At 58.2% G+C, this 26,328-nt stretch overlaps 1 protein-coding gene and 1 long non-coding RNA gene across 4 annotated transcripts in view; one reads left to right on the top strand and one right to left on the bottom strand.

The window, feature by feature from the left end:
- The first annotated feature begins 723 nt into the window (after positions 1-723).
- On the top strand, positions 724-13,642 carry LOC129406486 (uncharacterized). Of its 2 annotated transcripts, none has more exons than XR_008631030.1 (3): positions 724-1,028; positions 6,841-7,039; positions 13,527-13,642. It is a non-coding gene; the product is annotated as an uncharacterized LOC129406486 (long non-coding RNA). The 2 variants fall into 2 exon arrangements; XR_008631029.1 differs by lacking the exon at positions 13,527-13,642 and adding an exon at positions 8,637-12,455.
- Positions 12,456-26,328, bottom strand: part of DTL (denticleless E3 ubiquitin protein ligase homolog) — a 29,021-nt gene continuing 15,148 nt past the window's right edge. For both annotated transcript variants that reach the window (XM_055144390.1, XM_055144391.1), the window contains exons 11-15: positions 23,634-23,746; positions 19,499-19,588; positions 18,085-18,217; positions 16,127-16,932; positions 12,456-14,997 (exon numbers count right to left, since the gene is read on the bottom strand). In XM_055144390.1, coding sequence (XP_055000365.1) covers positions 14,899-14,997; positions 16,127-16,932; positions 18,085-18,217; positions 19,499-19,588; positions 23,634-23,746 — 1,241 coding nt within the window. In that variant the 3' untranslated portion in view covers positions 12,456-14,898. The remainder of the gene's footprint in view (positions 14,998-16,126; positions 16,933-18,084; positions 18,218-19,498; positions 19,589-23,633; positions 23,747-26,328) is intronic.

Raw genomic sequence — 26,328 nt, 5'->3', positions numbered from 1 at the left:
CCTGAGCCCTGTAACCCCACGTCTGCTGTGGATTTCCTTTTTGTCTTTGGGCCCTGCCAAGTGGTGCTAGGGGCAACTCCTGACTCAGTGTTCCAGACCTCCTCCCCATCCGAGTTCTGGTTCTTCAGCTGCTCTGCCATCTCCCAGGGCCATCGTCAGGAGGTCCCTGATGGAGCGCAGGGCTTGGGGAAACACCACGTCCATGGGCAGATGTCAGCTTGTAAAGGGCTTCTGGGAACTGGGTACAGTGGCCAGAAATTTCCTCCAGTCCCCAGGAAGGTGGGGTGGAGTGTGTGGGTGTCCCCAGGGGGGTCCCCTGTCATTGGTTCCCTGCAAGCCCTGCGGGCAGCTTGGAGGCCCCTTGGAAACCTGCTCTGTGTTGGGAGGTCTTTCATTCCTGCTGGGCGCCATCATGCCTCTGAGATGCTGTCTCAGGACTATGTTTGCCAGTCTGTTCAAGGTCAAACAGGGGCGCTGGGCTGGGTACAAACCTGACCCACACTGGACCCAGGTTCCATTCTAGGCACCACCAAGTGCCCTGAGCACGGTGGGGGGTGGGGGGAGATAAGGGAAAGGTGTCCGGGAAGGAGGGGAGCCTCCCAGGAACCCCTCCAGGAGGGCGGGGCCGAGACCAGGCTGCCTGGGCGGATTCCCGGGGAGTGAGCGGGCCTGGCGGCTGACCTGTAATTACAGCTTCCTTCCTCGGCTTTCCAGGCGAAAATAGCAACTCTCCACGCAAGCAAGCCAGAGGAGGGAAGCAAAAGCGGGCCACGGAGGAGTTATAAAATCAAGGGAGTGACAAGACTGTGCCCCGGTGGCTCAGTGCTCTCGGGAGTGGGCCAGGAAAGGGTCTGGAAATTTCTCAGGCCCTACCTCCCACAGGGGGCCACACTTCCTCAGATGCCACAGCCCCTGGGCACAGGCCCAGCCCCTCCACTCAGTCACGGTCTCTGCTGGGGTGCTGCCCCTGCGCTGTGCTTTGATGATCTCTTCCCCACTCCTGTTCTTCTGGGACGCGCTTCCTCTGGGTGAGTGCTGTGCCCCTGTGGAACTGCCATGTCTGCCCGCGGCCAGCGCAGAGCTGAGTGCCCTGGCTGGCCTGGCTGGCCAGAACCCCAGGAGGTCCATCTGCTGGATGGAGATGGGGTATGGCCCTGGGAACTGGAAGAGAGACCTGGGAGAGAGCCAGAGGGGCTATGACGGCTCCGTGGCTCTGCTTTGATGGCCAAATCCCACCGCTCTGACCCCAGTCCGCACCAGCTTCCCCTCTGACGGTGCTGGTACCCACCCTCCTACCCCAAGACCCCTTCCCTGTCCCATCCCCCTAAATCAGCCCGTCAGCTTTCGTGCTGCTGTCACCCAAGTCTGCCCTGGGCTGTGCCCACAGGGCTGCTCCAGTTGCTCCGACTGTTCCTGTGGCAACACCACAGTGAGAACCAGACCCTGGTGACATCCTCTGGGGTCCGCACCCCCATCCCCAAGATGTGGAGCACCCCTTTGTGTTGGTCCCGTGTCCCTCACCCTTCCCTGCCAGCAGACCCAGACCCTCCCAAAGCGTCGGTGCACTCTGGCGCCTGCCGCTCCCGGAGAGCCTGTGCTTTACCCTGGGCGGCAGCTCTTCTCAGGACACCGGGGCAAGTCAGTGTTTTAGGTGCCTTCACATGAGCTCCCTTCCAGTCACCCAGGGAGGGCGGCTCGTCCCTCCCCCACCTCCTGGCCTCTAATGCTGTGCCCGACACCCGTGCCCGACACCCGTGCCCTGCACCTGTGCCCCGCACCTGTGCCCAACACCTTTGCCCAGACACCTGGATCACACCCACCCTCCTCCAGGTACCTCAGAACCCTGCAGGGGTCATGAGGACACCTGCCATGGTGGAGCAGGGCATGTCTTTCCCTGGGGCTAGGCCTGCTGGCCTGTGTGGCTTAGGGATTGCTGTGCCCTGGACAGTGTAGGCCAGCCTCAGCCAGACGATGGAGCCAGCTGAGTCCCACTGTCCCGTGCCCCATCGTCCCCCTGTCCCACCATCCCCCTCTCCCACCAGCCCCCTGTCCCACCATCCCCCTGTCCCACTGTCCCCCTGTCCCCCTGTCCCACTGTCCCCCTGTCCCCCTGTCCCACTGTCCCCCGTCCCCCTGTCCCACCGGCCCCCTGTTCCACCATCCCCCTGTCCCACCAGCCCCCTGTCCCACCAGCCCCCTGTCCCACCGGCCCCCTGTCCCACCGGCTCCCTATCCCACTGTCCTGTGCCCCACCGTCCCCCTGTCCCACCGTCCTCCTGTCCCATCAGCCCCCTGCCCCACTGTCCCCCTGTCCCACCGTTCCCCTGCTGCACCAGCCCCCTGCCCCACCGTCCCCCTGTCCCACCATCCCCTCTCCCACCGGCCCCCTGTCCCACCAGCCCCCTGCCCCACTGTCCCGTGCCCCACCGTCCCCCTGTCCCACCGGCCCCCTGTCCCACTGCTCCCCTGTCCCACTGTCCCCATGTCCCATCATCCCCTTGTTCCAAGTGCTGGCTTGTGCGTTCGTCAGCTTGTCCTGCGTCCCTGGCACTGGGCGTGGCCTGGCCTGGGAGGCAGGTCCTGGGCACTGAAGGAAGGAGGCAGAGGGAGGAAGGAGGAAGCAGTGAGATGGGCCGGGTCTGATTCTGGAGAAGCCCCAGGGACCCTGCAGTGGCACTGAAGCCCTGCTCCTATATCCCACTCCCCACTTCCCTTCCTGCTAGTCTTACCAGGGTAGAGTGTGTTTGTGGGGTCAGCCGTGAGCTGGACCCTGGATACCCTGTCAGCACCTGGCAGTGAACCACCCTCATGTGGTGCTTCCCGCTCCCCAGCCCGAGGCCAAGGTCAGCCCCGAATGCCCCCACCGGTCAGAGAGCAGGGGAGCCTTGAAAGGCCCCTGGAGACCGGTGCAGCCCTCGCTTGGCGCCCCAGCCCCTGGGAGGGAGCATCTGGGGGGAGCCAGCAGAAGCAGCCGGGGCCACTCACATGCTCACACGCTCAGGGGCTGCTCCCCCAGCAGCTCCGGTTAATCATTACACAGCCCCAGGGACTCTGGGCAGAGGCCAGCTGGCCGGCGCCGAGGTCCCAGCCCGTTCCCGTGCCCGCCCTGGACAACCCACTCGGCGCCCTAGCTGGAGCCACATGGTGCCCTGGACCTCGGGATGAGCGGTCACTCTCCACATCTGTGCATCCCCTCCGCCGTGCCACACAGAGCCGGGTCTCTCCGGCTGACAAGTTCTCCAGGTTCAGGTCTGGCCGAGACGTGCCTCTTGGCCAGAGGCCTTGGAGGCACTTCCCAGTTTGGAGAGGCCACCCTTGCCCCGCCCCACTCTACTGGTGGGTGCTCCTCCTCCCCTTCCCAGGCCCTCTCTCCTCTCTCCTCCTTCCCCCTCCCCCTTTCCCACTTGTTCTGCATAGAACCCTCAGAATCAGTTTCTGCCCCTGACCCTGTAATAGGTGGCCTCTGGTCTTTTCAAAGGCTTTATTGGGGTCCACACCTGGTGGTGCTCAGGGCTCACTCCTGGCAGGGCTGAACTCTGTGCGATGCCAGGGCTTGGACCCAGGCAGTCGCACCTCATCCTATCGCTGTAGCCTGAGACTAGCTAGGCCTTCCATGTCCGCATCTTCACTGCCAACGGCATTCCTGCTGCTCCGAGTAAACAGAGGGCCCTGGGTGCAGCTCTCCTGTGTTGCATGCATAAGGTCCCGAGTCCAATCCCCAGTGCTACCAGCGACAGAGTCAGACTCAACCATGGCAGCCAGTTCTGTCATTCCGGGGGTTGGAGGGGACCCTCACAGAAACTCTACCTCTTAGGAGCCTCTCATTCTGCTCTGAGCCCCCTAGTTAATCAGAGGAAGATTTGAAGACTGTACCCTTCTGCCCCAGCCTCAACTGGGCAGCTGTCCAGCGAGAGATGCAGCCTGGGGGAGGGGACAGAAGAGAACTTCCCTGTCTGGGTCAGGAGAGATGCCAGAGGCACTCAGCTGATACTGCTCAGCGTGATTCCGTGAAATGAGGGAGCAAGATAAGTGGGCTCTGAGGGTGGGGCGGCTGCACTGGGTGTAGCCCTGCCTGGAAAATGCCCTTGTCTCTCTCGGGCTGTGTCCTGCAGGGATCAGGGTTTGGGATTTGTGCAGCTGGGAGGGTGGGCAAAGCATACAGGGACAGTGCCACTCAGCTTCTTGCCCTCCCCGCCTCTGTGCTTCCTACTGAGCTGTAACTGGTCAGCAACTGCAGACCCTGGCCTTGCCTACCACAGATCTCAGTTGGATCCCAGTAGTTAGGGTCCCCGTGCACCATTGGGGGAAACCCTGAGCACAGAGCTGGAAGGTCCCTAAAAAAAAAAAACAGAGTAAGTAAATGCATGACTACACTGTTTAAAAAAGAAATGAGAGAGAGGGGTGTGGCAGGGTGCTGGCCTTGCACCCAGCTGACCTGGAGTAGACCCCCAGCAGCTCCTACGGTTCCCTTCGCCTCACCAGGAGAGACCCCTGAGCACTGCTGTGCATGGCCCATACCCACAAGTAAAGAAACCCAGAACAGAATAATGATTGCACAGCTCTGGGGGACCATTGCTCATGTTATATAGGCATCCTTGACCTCCAGTTCCAGGGTCCACCCTGCACAGCACTGCCCCTGCCCCCTTCCAGGCTTCCCCCACACCTCACCCCCAGCCGGTTCAACAGTGTTTTTTTTTTTTTTTTTTTTGCTTTTTGGGACACACCTGGCGATGCACAGGGGTTACTCCTGGCTCTGCACTCAGGAATCACCCCTGGCGGTGCTCAGGGGACCATATGGGATGCTGGGAATCGAACCCGGGTCGGCCGCAAGCAAGGCAAACACCCTAACCGCTGTGCTATTGCTCCAGCCCCATGCAGTGGTTTGTTTGCCCTCATCATTCTCGTCCCACAGGAGAGGGGCCGTCTGCTGACTGCTCCTGCTTCCTGGCCCACCTCTCTAACTCATCCATTCTTTCATTTGGCTACTGGGAAGTTGGGGACACATGGGTAGTGCTCAGTGACTAGTCCCATCTCAGGGGTTGCTCCAGGCGGTCCTGAGACCATGGGGCTGCTAGAGGCAGACCTGCACCCCAGCCCCCTGAGGAGTTGCCAGCATCGGCACTGTCTGGCAGGCCCCGAGGGTTTGGGTGTGGACATAGGGTGTCACCTCCTCATGGCTGAGCCGCTCCCACTGCTGCCTCTGTCAGCACTGGCAATGATGGCAGGGCGGGGAGGCTGCGAGGGTGCAGCACCCTTTTCACACCTGCCCTCCGTCGGCCATGTCCTTGCTGCTGGCTTCATGGGGCAGGCCACACTGACTACTCTGGGCCCTCTGGAATGGCACCTCCAGAATGGACCCCAGGCCCTGACCACTGTCCCCTGTGAGGAGATGGGGCTGTCCGGGTGACCTTCACATGGTCGTCCCTGCCCCCACCTTGCTGTGGCCCCCCAGCCCACTCTCTCCATGGGCATGTGATGGTGGAGTGGCCATGGGCAGCGCTGTCCCTCCCTGCCTAACTGTGAGCTGTTCTGACTGGCAGCGCCAGGACACACTCTCCTCCCTGGCACCTGTGCCAGTGCTGAATCGGGTTTCTGCCAACCCCACTTGAGACCCACAGTGCCAGCCTGTAGGGCCTTCCACCCATGTCCCCCAGTGCCCAGACCCGTTCCCCATGGCCCTGATAGGAAAGGTACACTCGGTGCTTCCTGGGGCAAAGGGACAGTCCTGCCCTCTCCAGCTGGTGAGGACTTTGGGAAAGGCGTGCCTGGTAAAGAGGGGGGCGGGAGTGCTGCAGGCTGAGTCTAGGGCCGCTGTCCCGTCCCTCCATGAGGAGTCCCAGTGTAGAAATGAGCGTCTTGCGTTCTAGTGCCCGGGAGGCTGGATCTGGAACTGTGCTGTGCGGGAGGGACCACAGCTCGTTACTGCTCCCTGCCGCCCTCCCCGCACACCGTGTCCTCCAGCCAACAGCAGCCCATGCTTGCACAACATGCATGGACGAGCACAGGCACACATATGGAACACACAAACACGTGCTACATCCACACATGGACTCATGCACACACATACACATGCATCGTGCATGCACACATGTGTATGGGCACACATAGTACACGAACACAGCACATGGTTCATATGGGCGCAGGCACATGCAGGGATGTCCCTCACGTAGAGGCAGCTCATTGGAAGCCCCTGGACCAGCATTCATGGTTCTGTCCACAGAACCTGAGCTGCCCACATGAGGCCCATGATGTCACCCAAGGGCTTGAGCGGCAGAGTCAGGGACGGAGGCAGTCCCGGGACTTCTCGAGCCTGCAGCCTAGTATGAGGCATAGTGACAAGGAAGAAAGGTGCTCCCGGGGAAAGCCTCCTGCCCCTGGAGGAGAGGAGAGACAGGGAGAAGAGGGCTGGCAGGGAGTGGGGCAGGAGGGAAGCCTGAAGCAGCAGGTGACAAAGACCCAGGTCCTCGGAGGCCAGTGCACAGCCTGCCTGACTCATGCTCTGGCCTCTGCCTGTTCCTTGGTTCTGGCTCTGGGCCAGCTAGGTTGGCCTCTCGTATCGATCGTGTCTGCGGGTGGTGGAGGAACAAAACTGGCACGTGCATGAGAGAGCCGCCACTGCGGGTGCAGAGGACAGCTAGGCTGAGCGGGACACTGCAGGCATGTCTGGTGCCTAGGGCACGGGGAGCAGGAGCCCCGATCTGGCCGCTGGTCAGGGCCTGACGGAGGGAGAGCAGCGGGAAGATGGTTTGTCCTACTGGATCTGCTTGTGGGTGCCTGAAGCGCTGGATTGCAGCCGTGGGCACGACCAGGAGTCCCTGCTCTTACTACGCTTGCACCTAGGCAGAGCTGCCTGCCCGGCACGGTCCGCAGAGAAGCCTCAGGCGGCGTCTCCTTGGTGGTCTCTGCATGGAGAGGAAGCTGCAGCAGTCTCCGGCCTGGCCCACATCCCATGGAACCAACTCCATGTGCAGCAACAAAGCACCGGACCTGCTGGAACCAGGGACCCAACCGTGAACGAGCAACAGAGTCCGGGGTGCAGGTAAGAGAAAGGGGGTACTCAGCTTGTTTTCCTCTTAAAGAAATGCAGTTGGCCTGGTGAGCACAGGGAGAGCCCCGGGTGTGTGACCCAAGCATGGGGCGCGCCAGGAGGCACCAGGTGTGTTCAGGAGATGCGGCAGCACTGTCGAGGGAAGACCACGCCCCAGAGGCCCTGGGACCAGGGGGCAGGTGTAGCCTTGGGTGCAGCTGGAGGACACGTAAAGCAGGCAGAGTTCTGGAGGTCCTGGCGTGACTTTTCTGGAAAGGGCTTGATGGGCCCCAGGGCCGGTCCGGCTGGTTCAGACACCCCGGAGGCCTCTGGTTGACTGTTCAGTGCCTTGGCAGTGCCCGGCAGCACCAGAGGCCAGCGAGGCTGTGGCAGAGCAGAGGGCTGGGATGGCAGCTGCCTCACCACCTGCCCCGGCCCGCTGAGCCTGTTTCCCCTGAACTCGGGCTCAGGGACACCAACTCTGAGGTGGGGAGCCCCAGGGACAGCCCGTGATGACTTCACTTGTCCTTTCCGGGGTCCCCGCCATACAGGTGGGACACACATGAGCCCGTCCAGGGCCGTCACCAGCTTTTCCTCATCACATGGGAGTGCATTTCCTATGGGTGCCCAATGGCTGGCCGAGTTCCTAGTGGGCAGTCACGGCGTGCGGGGGTGCTGCTTCCTCCAGCCCCTCGGAGCCATCAGGGGGTCTTCTATCTTTCCCTCCTGGCCCTGGGCACCCCAACCACACTAAGCTAGGTACTTGGGGTCCTGGCAGCTGGCTGTGGGAGTGGGGCTCCCATTGAGCTGTGGCATATCACACCCTATGTCCCTCACCAGCTGTCCCAGCTGCCACGGCAGAGGGGAGGCAGACTTCTCTGCTCATAGGCTTGGATAGATGGACAGACAGACGTGTGGAGGGAGAGAGGGAGAGTGTCACCAGCCGCCTGGAAAGGGCTGAGCAGTTGCTGCCTTGGCCCTCAGACCATGTCCAACTTTCGTAGAAAACCAGGCTCTTTCCTGAAGTGCAGGGCTGGGCTGTCGCCATCAAAAGGGGGGGCAGAAGGCAGAGGAGAGCCTTGCCCGAGCCCATCCTGCTGCCATCGCCACGCGTCTGGACACTGGAGAGAAATGGTGTGTGGCTGCAGCAGGCAGGTCAAGGAGGCCAGCGCATATGCAGAAAAGGGCTGGCACCACCTGGCCCCACAGTCAGGTGAAGGGAGGGCTTGCTGACAAGCTGCACAAGGCCGATGGTGGGAGATGCAGTTTTTAATTTTTTTATTTTGTGGGGAAGTCTTTGGCCACACCCGCAGTGTTCAGGGGACCCTGCGAGGGGCCTGGGCTGGCACTGGGCCAGCCACATGCAAGGCAAGTGCCTCACTCATGCACTACCTCTGGCCAGTGACGAGGGGTGAGTGTCCTCCATAGCTGGGCACCCCCAGGGAGGAGGAGGTGTGAGGAAGATGCGGAGACCAGGCCGGTGTAGGGTAGTCACACTTCTGTCCAGCCACTAGGCTGCTCCCGCTCCTGGCCACGTCCTCCTGTGGCACTGCTGGGTGGATGGTCAGACAGGAGCTGGGTCCTTCTACTCTGATCTGTCTTCCCTCAGGGACTCACAGTCGCCTCCTGCTGGCCTCCTTCGACGGAAGAGGACTCCTGCTGCTAGTCCTGGGTGCAGCAAGGGGCCTTAGCAGCTGGAGGGACAATGGCACAGCAGTGATGGGGCAGACGGAGGCCATGGAGCCTGCGACATCACTGCAGCCACATGAGCTTCTTGGGGGAGCCAACGGCCCCTCCGTTTCTGAGCTGTGAGCCCCCACCCTCTGCCACGTGGCTAGAATGCTATTTCTGCCCCCAGAAACCTGGGGTACAGGAAGCTGGCTGAGTCCTGGCCAAGCACGTCTTTTCAAAGGGAGCAAGGAAAATTGCTGGGTGCGGCCTGGCACCCCCGGCTCCCCGCACCAGAGCTGCCCGAGGTTGGGGGCCGCTGTGCCCTGTACTGTCCAGTGTCCACACAGTGTCCAGGATGGGCCCAGGGCCCTGCTCCCTGCAGGGGCTTGGCACGGAGGTGTCGGTACAAAAACTCCACCTCTGCTTCAGCGTGCCCACCCAGGGTTGGGAGGGAGGAGAAGGTTCCAGAAAGAGGATGGTGTAACAGAGCTGGAAACTTCCCCAAGAAACTTCTAAAGGGTTGGGGAGAGATCAGACGGTGCCTTGAGGTGCCCTCCCCTGTCCCCATTCCCAGGAAGGCCTTTTCTCCAACCCTTTGGCGGGAGAGACCAGACATGTCCCCGACAGCCCTGCACAGTACGGGCAGCCCCGTCCTGTGGCAGCTAAGGAGCCAGTGGGATCTGCAGGTGTGGCACAGGAGGGAGACCAGGGCCATCAGCCTCTCTGGACATGGCCTGGCTGAGGTGTGGGAAGAGACACGATAGGGCAAGAAGCTTCCAGAAGGGAGGGCCAAGGCACCTTCCTTTGCGTGTGGGGGACAGGCGGGCGGCCAGCCATCCGCAGGGCAGAAGCAGCAGTGGGAGGGAGGTCCGGGCTCTGCCCAGCTCACAGGGCAGGTCCAATTGGGGCGCCTCACATATCACTGTCAGGGACAGACCAGACAGAGGGGGTGACACTGTCACTTTCTGGGTCAGATGCCTGAGGCAGGGTGGGGGAGCAGCGCGTGGGGTGCCCCTATACCTTGGCCTTTGGGATTTGGGGGGAGGGGGAGAACAAATGCTGCCCTGGCAGGTGTCCTTGGAGCCCGGCCCAACCGTGCCTGGCCGAGCCCTCGCCAGCTGTAGCCCTGAGCAGCGGCTGGCAGAGCTCAGGGACTCACTGCCGCTTGTTTGTTTGCCTCTGGGCTTAGGGGTCATTCCTGGCTGTGCTGGGAGTCAAACCTGGTCGGCATGCTCAGGGCATGTCTGAGCCCCTGCACTCTGCACCCATTTCCTGGGAATGTGGGCTTCTCCTCTGGGGGAGATTCTGCCACTGGTCCCCCGGAGATTTGGGGGGATGGGCTGCAGGATTCTGGGCTGGGGTAGGCAGCCCAGGGCCCCTGCCTTGTGCTGCTGTGAAGATACTGTGCACCCAACCCCAGCACCCTGACAAGTGCTGGGCAGAAAGGTTGCTTGTTGCTCTCAGCAGACTCGGGGGGCATGGAGGGTTCTGAGAGGGGTATCAGGGCATGAATGGGTGGCACCAGCTGCTTACAGTACGGCAGTGGGGGCAGTTTCCTCCGGGAGGCTGTGCTTGGGCCCCCATGCTGGTGCTGTGGTACCAGGTCCTCACCACAGCGAGGAGTCCTCCCAGGCCCTGGTGCACCCTTCACTGTCGATGGTCCTGACCTCTCTCCTGCCCAGGTGCCCCTCGTCTGTGATGCTCCGTGGAGGGGTGCCCTGGGCCCAGGGGCCTCATTCAGAGCCTCTGGGACAAGCAGGACATATAGGGGCATCTCAGCTCTGACTCAGGTCAGGGGTCCCTGCGGAAGCGCCCAGACCCAGCAGAGCTGCAGACATGGGGGCAGCCGCTGCCCTATCTGAGGACTGCTGGGCACAGAAGCTGCAGGCTGCGGGTGACCCCCTTTGCCCCTGCAGTACCTGTGCCTGAGAATTGGGGCCTCTGGGGTGTCCACTTCCTGCAAGCGTCCCCACACTGGGCCTCGGGCATGTCCCTGCACGTGAGGGCACCGTGCGGCCCTCGTCTGAGTGGGAGACAGTAGTGTCTCTGCTGGCTTCCTCGGCCCAATAAAATGGCTCAGCGAAACCCTTAATGAAGCGGGCAGGGGCAGGTGGGAGTGGCCAGGCGAGTCGGGGCACGGTCTGTGCTCAGCAGAGCTTGAGCTATTGACAGGATCCTGGCGGACTGCTGACCTGGTGTCCGGCCCCTGTCCAAGCTGCCCTCTGCACCCCACTCTCAGGCTGGGCGGGGAAGGCCCGAGCCCTTTAGGAGCAACACTGGGGGGCACGGCAGGGGGGCCACTCTCCAGGCTCAGCCCCTTCTGCACTCCTTGGAGAGGAGAGGACAGATTTCAGAACCCAGAGGAGGGTGCTGGGCCCAGGCTGCTTGCTTCTCAGAGCACAGGGCGTTGCCCTGGGGGTGTTTGTTCTGCCTCCTGTACCTCTGCTAGGGCCCCAACGGGGCTGCTGCCCAGGGCAGACCAGGGCACATAACCCACAGCTCTGCCTGCCAGGAGCTTCCCCACCCCCAGGTTTTCTCTTGTTAAAGAACCAAAACCATTTTGGGACCTGAGCGATAGTACAGCAGGGAGGGTGTTTGCCTCACACGCAGCTGACCCGGGTTCCCGGGCATCCCACATGGTCCCCCGAGCACCAGGAGTGATTCCTGAGTACAGAGCCAGGAGTAACCCTGAGCATTGCTGGACGAGGCCCCCAAACAAAATAAAATGAAACAAGAACCAAAACCATTTTCTCCCCCTCAAATAACTCAAACTTGGCATGGGAAATTGAGAAACCCACTGAAAGGGAAGGGAAAGGCCTGAGGTCGAGTTGAGAGGACCTGCAGAGGTCTCTGTCTTGATTCGACATGGTAAGACCCACTGAGCTGACCCTTGGGGCTGGGCAGAGAGAGCATCGGGCAGGATTCTGGCCTTGCATACAGCCAACAGGGGTTCAATTCCCCTTATTTTATGTGGTCCCGAGCTGGTCTGGAGTGATCCAAGTGCAGAGCCAGAAGAGAGCCCTGAGCACAGCTGGGTGTGGCCCCCAAACCAAAAGTATTTCAGAAGATAAATGTGGGGACCAGTGGGTGAAGGGCTGACACGGGGGTGTCACCTGAGGCCCCCATGGGGGAAGGGGAGGGGCTGGTCTGGGCCCTGTGTACGCTCTCAATGCTAGCTGCATGGCTCTGCCATGGCTGTGAACTTAGCCCTGCTCCGAGGGGATGGATGGCCAGGCCAGTAATGGTCTTTTGCAGAGCCACACCTGGTGGGAAAGGCCATCTCTGGGCTCCACCCACCAGGGCCCTGAGGGGAAACACCCGCCTTCCCAGTTCGGAGGATGCCGGTTTCTCAGCACTTCTGCCGGACATGGCCTGCAGGGCCGAGGTCTTGTTCTGGGCCCTATCCGCTGTACACGATGTTCGCTGTCGGTGTGACCAGGCGTTTGGCGAGTGCCTCGGAAATAAGTGTGGGGCCTCCAGGGAGTGACTGCTGTTTCCTGAGTCACTGATCTCACTCCCGTCATGCCTGACACACACGACCAACTCAGCATGTCCCTCACAACCTGCCCCGTGCATGCAAAGCCTCAGCGTCTATGGCCCAGGCTTCCTGGCTGTCTGCTCTATCTTTGGGCCACATCCGGCAGTAGTCAGGACCATGTGTGGTGTCAGGGAATTGACCTGGGTCAGCCGCATGCAAGGTAAGGGCCCTCCCAGCTATGCTGGCACCCCAGCACCCCCGTGCTTCTGAGACGACTTGTCTGCAAGGTAGGCACAGGGCCAAGCCCAAGGCCCAGGGAGACAGAGAGAGACCCGAGGACCATCTGGAACTGACCCCTTTTCCCAGGCACAGCAGATGACCTGTGCCATCTCCAGGGACTACTCCCAAGATACTTGGGTTTGCTGTATACTAGAAACTCAAGGGTGCTTGTTTGGTACCCAGCAGGAAGTGCTCAGCGCTTCCTGCCTGCAGGGACAGTGAGAGCTCTGCTGAGGCCAGGCCTCCAAAGACAGTACCCAGAAAAAGGTGCCAAACCTACTTCTCACCTTCCCCTGTGCCCTTGGAGATGCCGGCCTGCTCCAAGCCCTTACTCCACACCCCATGGATTCAGAAATAGAACAGGCCTGACCCACTCCCTGTAGTGTCCCCTCCAGAGGATGAGGGTGGCCGAGTCTCCTCCCCCCGCTGTCTCCCACGGCAGACCCCTCTCCCCCTCAAGCATGCGGCGTCCCTGGCCCATGGCCGCCCTCCCATCGCCTGTTCCTGGAGAGCTGCCACTCCCCAGACCCTGGAGCTCTCACCTGACACTCAGGAACCCTGAGCTTTCCCTGGGGGTGTCGCCCAGCGGCGAGTCTTGCAGGAGCCAGACTGTGAGTTCCACCCCCAGCTCCACACCACCACTGTAGCACAAACACACTAAGGCAAAGAGCCTTTAGGAACCTTGTGAATCATGCAACTCAAAGACGAGGTAGAAGATGCCACCCAGCCTGAGAAAGAGCTGACAACTGTGGCGCGGCCCAGCCACTGTCAGTCTGTCTGGGCGCCGGTGCGAGCCCTGCTGGGGGCTCTGGTGTAAACCCAGCCATGCCTTCAGCCCCTTGTCATGGGTGCAGAGTATACTCCGAGGGTGGAGGAGCACTCAGATGCTTCCTGCAGGCTGAGGAGCGGAGACCCAGGCTTCCTCGCACACATGGGCTTCTGCATTGGACCCGGCCCTTTTGCTGCCCAGTCACTGTGTGTTCCTAGAAAAATCCCCCAACTTACTGGCTTTGATTTCTTTTTGGTCGTACCTGTGACGCTCAGGGCTTACTCCTAGCTCTGTGCTCACAGGACCCTGCATGGTGCTGGGGATCAAGCCTGGGTCAGCTGCACAGTGACAGCGGGAAAGGCCGGGCTGAGGACACTGGCGCTCCCTGGGCTGACCAGAGCACATCTTCAGGCACAGCCAGGCAGGCTGCTCGCACACAGCCTTCGGGACGGACTGCAGGTTGGTGCAGCACGCTCAGGACACCGGGAAGGTAGCAGCTTTATTAGCAGGAGCAGCTGAGTCTCCTGGACACGAACACAAGCAGGGTAGTCACTGTCGCTGTACAGCTGGCCTTGGCCACCACCCCAAGTCCTGGTTCCCGACGGGGCTGGGTTCACACTGCAGCTCGCGAGCAGCCAATTCTTGGTGACCTGCCCGCAGCTGACCCCAGGCTGCCACCAAGTACAAGGACGGCAACAGGTGGGAGAGCGCTGGCCGGGCCTCGTCTAGAGACGGGCATTCTCTGGTTTCCCTCGGCTTTCCCCCGGGACAAACCCTGGAGAGGCCGCAGTCCACCCCGGGCAGTCCTCGCGCCTCCAGGCTGCAGTGAGAAGCACAGGTAGTTCAGACCTGCTGCCAAGGATGGGCTGGAAAAAGACAACAAAGCCGCGGTCAAGCCTGCACCCATGAGCAGAGGCCAGGCGAGTCCTCGGCAGGACCAGGTGGGCTTCCCGCCTCGACAGGGGCGACGAGACATGTGGGTTACGTGCTACAAGAAGCTGCAGCCTGCTCTGCAAGTGCGGCAGGAACATGAGGCGCGGCTCTGCCAGTGCTCCCATGAATAGAGAACCCCAAAACCATGTTAAAAAAGCCCTGACTTTCAGGCTCTGGATTTTAGGTCCAGAGGTGTCTTCTTTACAAAAATGTCTAGTAAAAAATCACAACTAAGAATCTCATGACTTGACTGCAGTCCCTCAAGCACCGAGGCCGAGCTCCCTGACATCTCCCCTGCAGAAATGAGGTATAATGTGGCCTCGCAGGAAGATGGGGAGCTGGGTCTCAGGGAAATGATAAAATTGCCCCCAACATAGGACATTTCTCACTGACTTTAAAATAGAGATTTAAACTGGAGACTTATTTTAATACTGAATAAAAATGTATTCATCTGAGCACGTTTCTATAGATTCCCCTCTTGAGTGCAGTAAAAAGCCACTTGCAGGACCAGCTGGGGGTCCCAGCAGCTGGCCAGCCCCCACCATGCCCTGGCACACTCTGTTCTGCCCAAGCTAGGAGGGACAGAGTGGCACAGTGCCTTCTGAGGAGGGCTGTGGCCCCATAGCAGGGCCTCCATTTCCCAGTGACAAGGGCCAGCCTGCACCTTCCCTCCGGGCTGGCACTCAGCTATCACAGCTCCGTGGACCACTCAGGGCTGCCTCCAGGACCAACGCGTCACCATCACAGCTCCGTGGACCGCTCGGGGCTGCAAAAGTCCTCCTGGGGCTTGCGGTGGAAGTAGGTGCAGATTTTCCTCATGGAGCCAGGGGTGATGGTGCCCTAGAAGCAAGACATGGGCTCAGACGCTTCCCAAGCAGCAGCCCCGCAGTGTGGGCGGGCCACCGTCACCACAGGGGCAGAGTGCTCGAGCGTTCCTCAGTTGGTGGGAAATGGGCAAGGACCCCCCTGCCATGAGAGCAGGCACTGTCACCACACCCTCTCCAAAGTCTCTTCAAGAGACCTTAGTTTTGGGGGCTAGGAAAGGCACTGGCCTGGTCTGACCCCTGGTACCTCAGCTGGGAGTAATTCTCCAAGTACCACTCATGGGCCTCAAAGAAAAAACCAGGGAACTTTCTTTCAAGTTTATTTCCCCTTTTAAGGAGAAGGGCAGGGCAGACAGCTGAAAAGCCAGAGCAGATGTATGATGTTAGAGATTGGGGTTTAATTCCAGGCACCCCAAGTGCCCCCAGCAGTAGGCCCGGGTGTGGAGTCTGACCACCTTTTGGACTGGCACGACTAGAGGACCCAGCTGTGCCCGTTGCTGAGGTCTCAGATACTGACCCCAGCACTCCACACCCTCCTGCTCCATCCTAATGCGGACCACACCTCAGCCCCATCCACGCCACAAGCTCAAAGACGTTCCTGGCAGGTCCTGACCAGAACATCAGCAACATCGTGGGGGTGGGGCTGCGGGCTGCCCTCGCACGATGCTGGGCACGTCAGTCTCCTATCTGGCTGAGATGGCGTGGGTCTCTTGCCCCTTCCTCACAGAAAGAATTTCCAGAAGTAGTGAGGCTGAGGAGCACTGGTGCTGAAGGCTGGAAGCTGGGGAAGATCCTGGAACTCCAGGACACTCCGGCCCTCAAGTGCCGAGTAAGAACTGAAGCTGCACCTTAAGCACTCATGGACTAATCGCAACCAAAAGTCTGGTTTTGAATATCGGCAGCCTTTTCTGCCAAGAGGCTGGGGAGAACAAGGGGGTGGGCTCAGCGTGGTAAGGGGGCAGGATACCCTGGGGCCCAGCACAGTGCTGTGCCCGGGGAGCGACAGGCTGCCGAGCAGACCCAGCACAGCGCCAGGAGCAGAGGGAGGCGTGTGCCCGCCTGCCCAGGTGACTGTCCCACATGCCACGCCAGCAGCCAGCTGGGTACATACCTCCACGGGGCCCCACCAGCCTGCCCCGACTTACCGGGCCTGGGGGAGTCTTTCCGCTTTGTCTCCTGGCACCGGGGGTCTGTGCCGAGGGGCTGTGCGGAGATGTCTCAGCTTTCCGCTTGGCAGCCATGGCCAGGAGCCAGTTTTTGTTCTCGGGGGAGCTGTTCTCTTTGCCCACCACCCCAGATCCTTCCCCGCAAGCGCCCAGGGCGAGAGGCAGTGTGGCACAGGTTTCTGCGGTGCAGGGGCTGGTGGGTGATGGAGGCTCGGAGACGCTCCCAGTGGCACCCTCCGTCTTGCCGGTCTTGGCAGGCCCCAGGGTGTCCTTGCCTGCATCCTCGGGACCCCCGGCGAGGCAGCACATGTCCAGCTGCAGTTTCTCAGCCGGGACGCCGAGCTCAGTCACGCATGTGCAGCCCCTCACACACTTCTGCTTGGTGCTCTCCGTGCCCCCAGCATCCAGCCTGCGCTTCACACGGCTGCGGGAGCCGGGACAGGCGGCAGCTGCCTGGGCCGACCTGAGGCTCACAGGGATGAGGGCCTTCCGTGGGGACAGGAGCTGGGGCTCGCTGGATGGCGATGAGGAAGGGGTCTGGGTCATCCAGTGGCGAATAGACATTTTGAAGGAGGAAGGAGGCTTGGGGGAGGCAGAGCCCCTCCTGGTTCCGGGTGAGCGGACCTTGGCAGGAGGCGTCCTCAGCGAGGCAGGGGTGCTGGAGGGGAGGGGCAGGGCCCCGGTGCAGCTCGGCGCACACGTGGCTGAGGATGGGGAGCCAAGGGCCAGGCTGCTCCTCGCACGGGGGGCCTTGGCAGGCGTACACTGGCTACTGGCCACTGGTGCTGGGGACACAAGGGTCACTGGGTTAGAGGGCAAAGACTAGAGCTCCCTTTACGCCCCCCCCCCCAACCAGGCCAAGTCAGCGCACGCCCCAGGGGCCATTCCCGGCCACACCACGACTACCTGGTCTTGGCACTTGATATACCCCCTTTTCTCATTTCCACTCTTTCTCTTGGTTTTTGGGCCACAATGGGGTGGGTCACATGCAAGGCAAGGACCTCCACCCTGGTACTATCCCCACAGACCCCCCCATTCCCTGATCATACTGGTCTGACAATCACATCAAACATCCCATCCCCATGAATCCCCACTGCTGCCCTTCACACCTGCATGCTCTCACCCCTATTCCCCTTCACGGAGGATTTCGGTGGCAACCCCTTAGGCCCTCTCTGGCCCCCTGGGTCACTGAGGGCCACCTTGTTGGTGCCCAAGATGCACCAGCGCTGGGATCAAATTGGGACATGTGCACTGCCACTCAGCTGAAGCCCCAGCCCCCCCAGCTCAGATGAGCTGTCTGCCTGCTCAGACCCCTTGGCTTCAGCGCAGAGGCTAAGAGGCACCAGGCCAGACCGAGACTTGTGGCACTGGAGGAGACAGAAGACGAGCCACCCGGGAGCTTTCTGTCGGAACCAACCCTACAACCGTACGAAGGCTGGTTTCCTGCACTGGTGGTTCCTGGTCACTTGGAGGAGCACCCCACCCCCCGAGAGGCCTGTTCCTGTGTCAGGGGCTCGTGCCCCCCACCCCCAGCTCTTGGCACTGCCAAGGCTGCAGCAGTTCCTGCTCTTCCTACCTCACTTGCCCTCTCCTTTGGTCCCTCGTGCAACACTAGCTGCCCAGCAGTCAGAGGGCTCAGTGCTCCTAAATAGCCAGATGCTTCATTTAACCCCCCGATTCTTCTTCTGTCATCACTAAATCCCCAGCAGCTAAAACAATGCCTAGCACATTAAAAAAAAAAAAACCAAAACCAACCAAACAAAATCAACTACCAGGGAATCCCAGCACTCACACAGAAAAGCAGCAGCACTCAGAAAGTGTTGATAGGAAAGAATGTCAGAAAGACGTCACCGGTGTAAGACACCCAAACCAGGGTGAGACCTGCTCACTGCCCCCGTGACACAGGAGCGAACAGTCAGACGGGCAGGGATTCTTACCCAGCTCCGAGCGCGCCTCCTTCTCCTTCTGAGAGGCCCAACCCACCAAGGTGACCTTGTCCACAGATCTCTCCTCCAAGCCCCGGTTCAGACGCCAGATCTTCAGTGTATTGTCATCAGAGCAGGTGGCGATCTAGGGAGGCAGGGTGGGAGTGTCACCCACAAGAGGAAAGGCAGGGCAAGGGAATTCAATGGGAAGCCAGAGCCAAGAGCACAGGCGCTGGGGTCTGGCCCTCAGGGTCAGTCCCGGTTTCTCCAGCTGGGCACCTGTCTGCACACACTCAGCGCCCAGCCAGTTCTCGAGCTGGCCCCCACTCTCGTCCCAGGCTGCCCCCATGATGTGGGAGGGCATCTTCCCCGCACACCAGTGAAGAAGTCCGTCTGGCCCCTACTTTCTCTTTAAAGATCAAATTACTGCCAGCCACTGACGAGACCTCTGCTGCCTGCCGGGGGTTCTGTGGCTGCCTGGCTGTGGGGCACCTTCCAGGGTGGCCTGGCCACGCCTCAGCAGACTGAAGCCATTCCTTTGGCGTTCCCCCTCACACAGGTTCAGATGCAATCTGGGAAAACACTGAGTTCACTAGGTAGCAAGAAGTTAAAAATAACCTTTGCCCCTTTAAAAATATCTGCCCACTCCCGATCTGGGTCCCACGCCTTTTATGGAGAGAAGCCCAGCTCAGGAGTGTGGCCAGCGGCTGAGGGGCTGAGTGGCCGGCGCCGAGCTGCTCCTGGTTCTCATGGGGCTCACTCTCTTTTCTAATCACAGAGAAACACACAGGCTCTCTGCAATCTGCACCCCACAGGGCCGGCAGTTTTCCCTTCTCTTACGGAGACCAGGAGAAAACACACATCCAAACCATTCTGCAGTCAACTTCTGGAAGCCCGTTATTCTCAGAGCACCTTGGATGGGTCTGCCCTGCATTCAATCCTCACAGTCCAGAAAGCCACACATTCAAATAATCAAGGCCAGCATGACGAGGAGGCAGAGCGAGAATTTAAATCAAGTCTTTCAGCTTCAAAGGTCAGTTATTAAAAAAAAAAACAAAAACAAGGAAAAGAGGCAAGGGTCCAGCGGGCCACTGAAGACCCCTCAGAAAGGGTGGCCCTGGGAGACACAGCAACAATACACAGCAGGTGGAAAAAGAGGACTGGCTTAAATGTTTTATTATGATTATTTGTTATTTTAATTTACTATTTATTATTTTCAGTCTTTGGGCCACACGGGGTCATACTCAGGGGTTACTCCTGGCAGGGCTAAGGGGACCAAATAGGGGGTGCCAGGGGTACAGTCTGGCAAACGCTGTCCCTGCTGTGCTATGGCTCTGGGCTCCCTGCCCCCATTCCGGACTGAGGTTCTGTGATCAGTCTCACAGTCCTTGCCTCCTCACGCACACGCCTACATTTGCACACAAACCTTTGTGAAGTCGGAGGGGCACCAGCACACAGATGTGACCTCTTGAGAGTGGCCTTGGAGCACAGTGGGTGGAAGCCAGGGCGCCGAGACCTGGTGGTGGGAGACAAGCAGAGGGTCAGCAGACCAGCCGCAGGGGAGAGGCTATCGGGAGATGGGGCTCCCTTCCGGTGAGCCCGTGTTGTCAGGCCCAACACACGCCATCTTCTCGCGTCCCTCCAGAACACTGGCCACAGTGGCCCTTCTGGAAGCCAGACTGCAAGCTCCCGGAGGCGCTGCCTGTCTGTGCTCTGAAGCAACTCAAGAGCTTCATGGGACAAGCTCACAGCATTTTTTTGGGGTGTGGGCCACATCTGGCAGTGCTCAGGGAGCACTTCTGGGGAGTATACATGGTGCCAAGGATCAAATCTGGGCTAGCTGCATGCAAGGTCAACGTCCTACCCACTGCACTATCGCCACAGCCCTTATCAGCTTCCTCTCCCACTCTCCCTGAAATCTTACCTGACTGTTGTTTTTTGATCATACCTGGCATTGCTCAGGGGTTATTCCATCAGGAATTACTCCTGGTGGTGCTTGGTAGACAATATGGGACGCTGGGGATCAAACCCAGAGTGGCCGCATGCAAGGTAAACACCCTACCAGCTGTACTATCGCACCGGCTCCCAGAAATCTCACCATTTCATGTTTAAACAACTTGTGCTCTTTCAAGGAGGCATGGTCCTGGAGCGATCTGTGGTGAGGAGGGCCCAGTGACCAGCACGGACACCAGGCTCATTCAAGTGTCCTCCCGCCCAAAGCCAGCAATCACGCAGGACAGGAGGAAGACGAAGTTATTTACATTCCTACAGGCTCCTTTGTGTAAGACTGCAGAGGAGGCCATGCCAGGGGACTAAGAGAACTTACTAATTCCTCCCCAGTACCCTCTCCAGGGCCACCCTTCCGCCCCGAGACAAAGACCCTGGGTTCAGGTGAGAGAGAAGGCCACATCTTCCCGGGCGTGTCTTGAGGCACCGAGAATGGCCTCCATGCCAGCATGGCAGAGATGCCCTTCCCGCCCTCTTATGGGATGGTCCCTGGGAGTCCAAGTTTCTCTTCACCCCAAACCCAAGCAGCACCCGGAATGCCAGTTCAGACGAAAAGGAAACCCTCCCTTTGGGATCCCCGGCTGTCCAGAGCACCCCTCTAGCCTCCTGGGAAAGCCAGCTCTGGGCAGAGAAAGAAAACCTTCGTCAGGAGATCAGAAGCATATTTCTATAAGAGAAGAATCGATCCCCAGGAAAACCCCAGCCATTGATAAAAGGTAGAAACAACACTAACGGCGGTCAGGCTGGCATCTGTCAAATGTTGTCTGCAGTGTCAGAGCAGAGGGCTGGGCTCCTGGAAAGACCGAGAATGGCGGCATGAACCAACAACCCCTCACTCAGGTCTGTCTTGCCAGGACAGTGGGAACAAATTCAACCTGTACAGGATGTTCACGTAGCTTTATCATAAAGCTAAAAACAAAAAAAAAATGCCTTACTCTGATGCCCGCCAACTGATGATGAACAGAATGGGGTCCCCCTATCCAGGGGAATATCCAGCTGGTGGTGTTTAAGTCCTTCTTACTCAATGACTTCTATTCGCTATCATGAAAATGCACTCTAATGAATACCCCCGCCCCCCATACTGAGGCCAGTCACACTGAGCACTGTTCCCCCAGAAATGACTGGCCATAGCCAGAGCCCTGCTGATACCCTGAGTGGCAGGAGGCAGGCGCTGGGGCAGGGGCAGGAGAGGAAGAGATGTCTCTGTCTTTACTTAGGTTGCTGGTCCAGGCCCTGGCAGTGCTTGGGGGCCACATGAGACACCAGGGGTCACACCGGTCTGCCGTCAATCAGGCAGATGGCCCCCCGCTGTCTTATTGCTTTGGCTGCAAAAGCCTTTTATTCTTAAGATGAAGACGCTGTGTCAAAGTCTAACCACATCTCCCCTCTTGGGGCAGTGTGCGTGTGGGGAAAGGCCATTACTTCTGTCCGAAGACCCCAAACTCCCTTTGCTTACTTTCTCGAGGCCATGTTTCCCCCTTAGTGCAGAAAAAGTCCCAATATTCAAAGAATCATGCCCCTTAGAAACGCAGCGGAGCTGAGAGCCAGCAGTGCGCAGCCTCTCACACAGGGCTCTCTCAACCCCACAGCCCGGCACTGTCCCCGACGGGAAAGAGAAAGCATGCCGCCTCAGCAGGCCAGTCCCACTTCAGGCACAGCTGTCCGCCAGGGTCTGAGGTAGCAGAGCTACTCAAGGGCTTCTGTGCAGACGGGCAGGGTACAGCATGTCTGCTCCGAAGCGCGTCATTCAGCATGGACATGGCCTGGAGTGCGAAAGGGCTTTCCGTGCCCATGAAAGCCGCCGAGCAGATGTCCACAGACGGCCCGTCATAGGAGCCCCAGGAAGAGCCGACTGCACAGGCTGCCCCATCTCACCCGCTGTGACCCATCCGTTACTGCTTTACTGTGAAACGGGTTCAGAACAACTTAAGAACATTGGTAGTGCAGTGGTGTTTTTGCATGACCTAGTATGAGGTTTTCTGGCGAGCCTGAAATTAATTTTCTTGAGAACCTTAATTACCAGTGCAAGTGAGATACGTCACTAAATTTCCCCCCCCCCTTTTCAGTCACACCCGGCGATGCACAGGGGTCCCTATGGGGTGCTGGGAATAGAACACCAGGTTGGCTGTATGCAAGGCAAATGCCCTACCCGCTATGCTATCGATCCAGCCCCACATCACTAAAACTTTTATGCTCAAGTCAGAAGGATTTTATTATTATTATTATTATTATTTTGCTTTTTGGGTCACACCCAGCAATGCACAGGGGTCACTCCTGGCTCATGCACTCAGGAATCACCCCTGGCGGTGCTCAGGGTCCATATGGGATGCTGGGATTTGAATCCGGGTCGGCTGCGTGCAAGGCAAACGCCCTACCCGTGGTGCTATCACTCCAGCCCCTCAGAAGGATTTTATAAACACGAAGTTAGGGGGCCAGAGTGATAGTATAGGGGGAGAGCACTTGCTTGGCATGTGGCCAACTGGGGTTTGAACCTTGGCATCCCATATGGTCCCCTGAGCACTGCCAGGAGTAATTTCTAAGTATGGAGCCAGGAATAGCCAGAGCATTGCTGGGAATAGCCAGAGCACTGCTGGGTGTGCCACGTAAAAATAGCACAAGATTGGGTCTAAAACACAATAGTGCTTGGGAGAGTTTATGGAGTGTTGGCCCACCTACGGTGGTGCCCTAACCGCTGTACTATCTCGAAAACAAGAGGGTGAATGCTGCGCATGCAGCCACCAGTGCCCAGGGCACCTATGGAGTGAAGGCAGTCAAGAAGGCAATTCTTGGGTCCATGAAAATCCTTTCATTTTGTACCCTATCTGGGGGTGGCAATCAGGCCAGGCCCCCGCCACACAGCTGCATTCAGCTCTTGGAGCTGGCCCGGGCAGGGACAGACCTCACGCCCTCCGGGACTTGCATGTCCCGCCCACGGGACACTTAAGCATTTGCCACCAGACATCAGACGAGACCCCAGATTTCTCAGCGCACAGCAGCTGCTTTAGAAACACCACTTATAACTTGGGGGTTTTGGGGTTACCCATTCAGAGGTCCATGTGTGGTGCCTGGGATCAATTTGGGTGGGTGTGAACACCTTACCTGCTCTACTGTTTCTCTGGCCCTAGAATCACTGTTTTATGATAGACAAAGTTAAAATGTCACAATGCCTTTAGTATACAAAGGTAAGGCAGCCACAATTCTCAGTGCTCGAGCACCACCCACTCATGAGTACAGAGCAAATCACCATCACAGCTGGCAAAGACCAGAGCTGATCCCTGGCTCTGTGCTCAAGGGACATGTGTGATGCCAGAGACCAAACCAGGTTGGCCACATGCAAGAAAAATGCTTTGATTTGCTGGAATATCTCCCAGGTCAAGAGCACAACAATCTACTCAGGCGCAACATGAGCCCGAGGGTGGCCCACTGTGAGTGGCAGGCAGGGAGCAGCCCGCTCTCCCACTGCACCCTCTTTCCCTGGGATCTGGCTGAAGGGTGCGGGGCTGCAGGAAATCCAAGTCTACTTCCAAAGACCAACAGAACAAAGGTTGACGTACCTTCCAGATGTAGGCAGATTCGTCACTCGAGCCACTGATTAAAAACTGATCATCTGGACTAAGGCTGGATTTAATATAAAAGGTAGAGTTCTGGTGTCCACTGTAGACAGCCACTGCCAGAGAGAAATCGTAGCACAATTTAGTCCATGTTATTTCCAGGGTTCAAATGTGTGCTGAGCCCCGACAAGGCTTTAGCAAATTGACTAATGAGGTCAAAGACAAGCCACATTCACAACCCAGAAGGGAAACACGTTTCTCTCAGACCCACCCTCATCACCTCAGTCCTCTGAGGAGATGGCTTTGCAGAAATGGGGTGATCCGTGAGAGCTCAGGGTGAAGGTACCAGTCTGACAGGCCAGTATGGGCCCCACAGAGGCTGCGGAGCCAAGCATGCTGAGGAGCCCCCAAGCAACTACAGATACAGCCCCTAATCTCTACTCCTCCTCCAAAAGGGAAAGTGGTGAAATGGCCTGGGTTGGACGGGCAGAGGACTGCAGTGACACCAGGGTTCATTCCTGCTGGGTTTGCGGCTGAAGCACAAGGTTCCCAGGGCATAGACCCAGAAGCCTGAGAACCACCAGGTGAGGGTGGTCCACAGGCCAGAAAGGTGGTGAAAGCACGAAGAACAGGTTAGAATGGAACCAAGACCCAACCATATATCTTTAAATATTTGCTTCTTCAATAAAAGAGCCAACTAGAAGATCTCATGTTGAGTGAAGTAAGCCAGAAGAAAGACAAACATGGGATGGTCTCACTTATCTATGAGAATACAGAATAGTGGATGAGGAAATGTACTGTAAAAGGGGGAGCTCTAGGGGGCTGGAGTGATAGCACAGTGGGTAGGGCATTTGCCTTGCATGCAGCCAACCCGGGTTTGATTGCCAGCATCCCATATGGTCCCCTGAGCACCGCCAGGGGTAATTCCTGAGTGCATGAACCAGAAGTAACCCCTGTAAATCGCCGGTTGTGACCTCCCCCCAAAAAGGTGGGAGGCCTAGATCACCCCTGACCCCAGTGTTCATTGAGAAGGACAGAAGGAAAGAAACCAGCTGAGAGGTGGGGAGGTGAGGGGCACGCGGAGAGGGGAAGTAAGGGGTAAACAGGCATCAGGTTTCAGTCATACCGTTGCTATGGGTGAGTGGTATAGTCATATACCCCAAACACAGGAAACGTGGCATCTAAGCGGCAACTACTGGGATTCTTGTAATGTGCCTGTCCAGGTGACTGGCAGGGTTGGGGTGGGGAGAGAATATGGGAACTCTGGGAGAGAAACGGACACTGGTGGTGGGATTGGTGTCAAAATATTGTATGCCGAAAAAGCAATTATCTCTAACTCTGTGAATCACAGTTCTCCAACAAATAAATAAATCAGCCAAGAATTCAGAGCCAAACTGTATGTGTGGGAACCTGTCTCTCAGCTGTGACAAGCAGTGGGAGAGCCCCTGTTTCTCAAAGGCCTCAATCAGACCAGGCCGGGCCTGCAGGCCCAGCTCCTCATTCTGGAGAAAAAACCACCCAAGGGCTCAGAGACCTCAGATACTAGAGCAGAGCTAGGGAATACCAAGGAAAACTCCCTGTCACTGCAAAATACTGCATCCACTCTGACAGAGGGAAAGAAGGCTCACGAGGAGTTGCAACAGCTCTCCACAGTTCTCACAGAAACCCCCTTTCAACCTACCAGACTAACACTCAAAGCAAGAACCTTGGCATTGAAGAATAAAAACCTTTCAAGAAAAAGCCTGTGCTGGCGCCAGCTGGCCTCCTGACACTCCCAACAGACCGGGGCATGCGCCCGGGCTTGAGGGCTCATCTTTTTCAACTCCAACCACGGATGGAAATGACCGACAGATCTCCCAGTCGGCTGGAGAGATGGCCCACGGAGTACGGTACTGGCCCGGGTGAGATGTGCATGCAGCTGCCAGGAGTGACCCCTGAGGAATGCTGGGTGTGGCCCCCTCTCAGACAACAAAAACCTTTTGGAGGTGGGGCTGAGAAACAGCTCCCCAGCCGAGTGCTCATAGCTTGCTCCTGGGAGGCCGGGGAACCTATGGGCTGCTGGGCTCCCACAAAGGTGACCCATAAGCACAGCCAGGTCCCCCTACAGTTCCACCCTCTGGCCCTAAGCCTGAAGTCTCTCCTGCCCCCTGCTGGTTGGAGAGGGTAGGGTGGGTGGGTCTGCAGGACACCTGAGTCTTGGCCTTTCTTGGATGCTACAGGTTCAAGTGCATCAGGATAATATGACAGGATAATAAAATGACAGGATAATAAAATACTGGAAAGGATAGAAAGTGAAGGGTGGGGTGGATCAAGTCTGAACTGAGGTTACTTTGTCAGGGTTTTGGAAAAAGACAAGCAAATACCAATCATGTCCTCCATGCTGCCTCTATATATTTGATAATCAGGATAAGGATTTTATCTTTGAGTCAAGGCTTTGATATGTCTATTTTACATGACCAAGTGAGAAGTATCCAAGTTCTAATCTGTTCTGAATAGCAAAATGAATGTTAGAATCTCTTCCCTTCTTCAGATAGTCTTACTCAGACCAGAGCTTCTTAAAATTTTTGCACTTGCAATTCTTTTCTGCCCAAGAAATTTTGTCCAACCCCAGGTATATAAAATAGTTGCACACAGAAAAAACATTTATGGATAATTTAAAACAGATTTTCATGACTCTCCACACAGGATCATGACCTGA

The sequence above is a fragment of the Sorex araneus genome, chromosome 7 (genome assembly GCF_027595985.1).
Source record: "Sorex araneus isolate mSorAra2 chromosome 7, mSorAra2.pri, whole genome shotgun sequence".
NCBI classification, from domain to species: Eukaryota; Metazoa; Chordata; class Mammalia; order Eulipotyphla; family Soricidae; genus Sorex; species Sorex araneus.
This window is presented reverse-complemented; position numbering and strand designations above follow the sequence as displayed.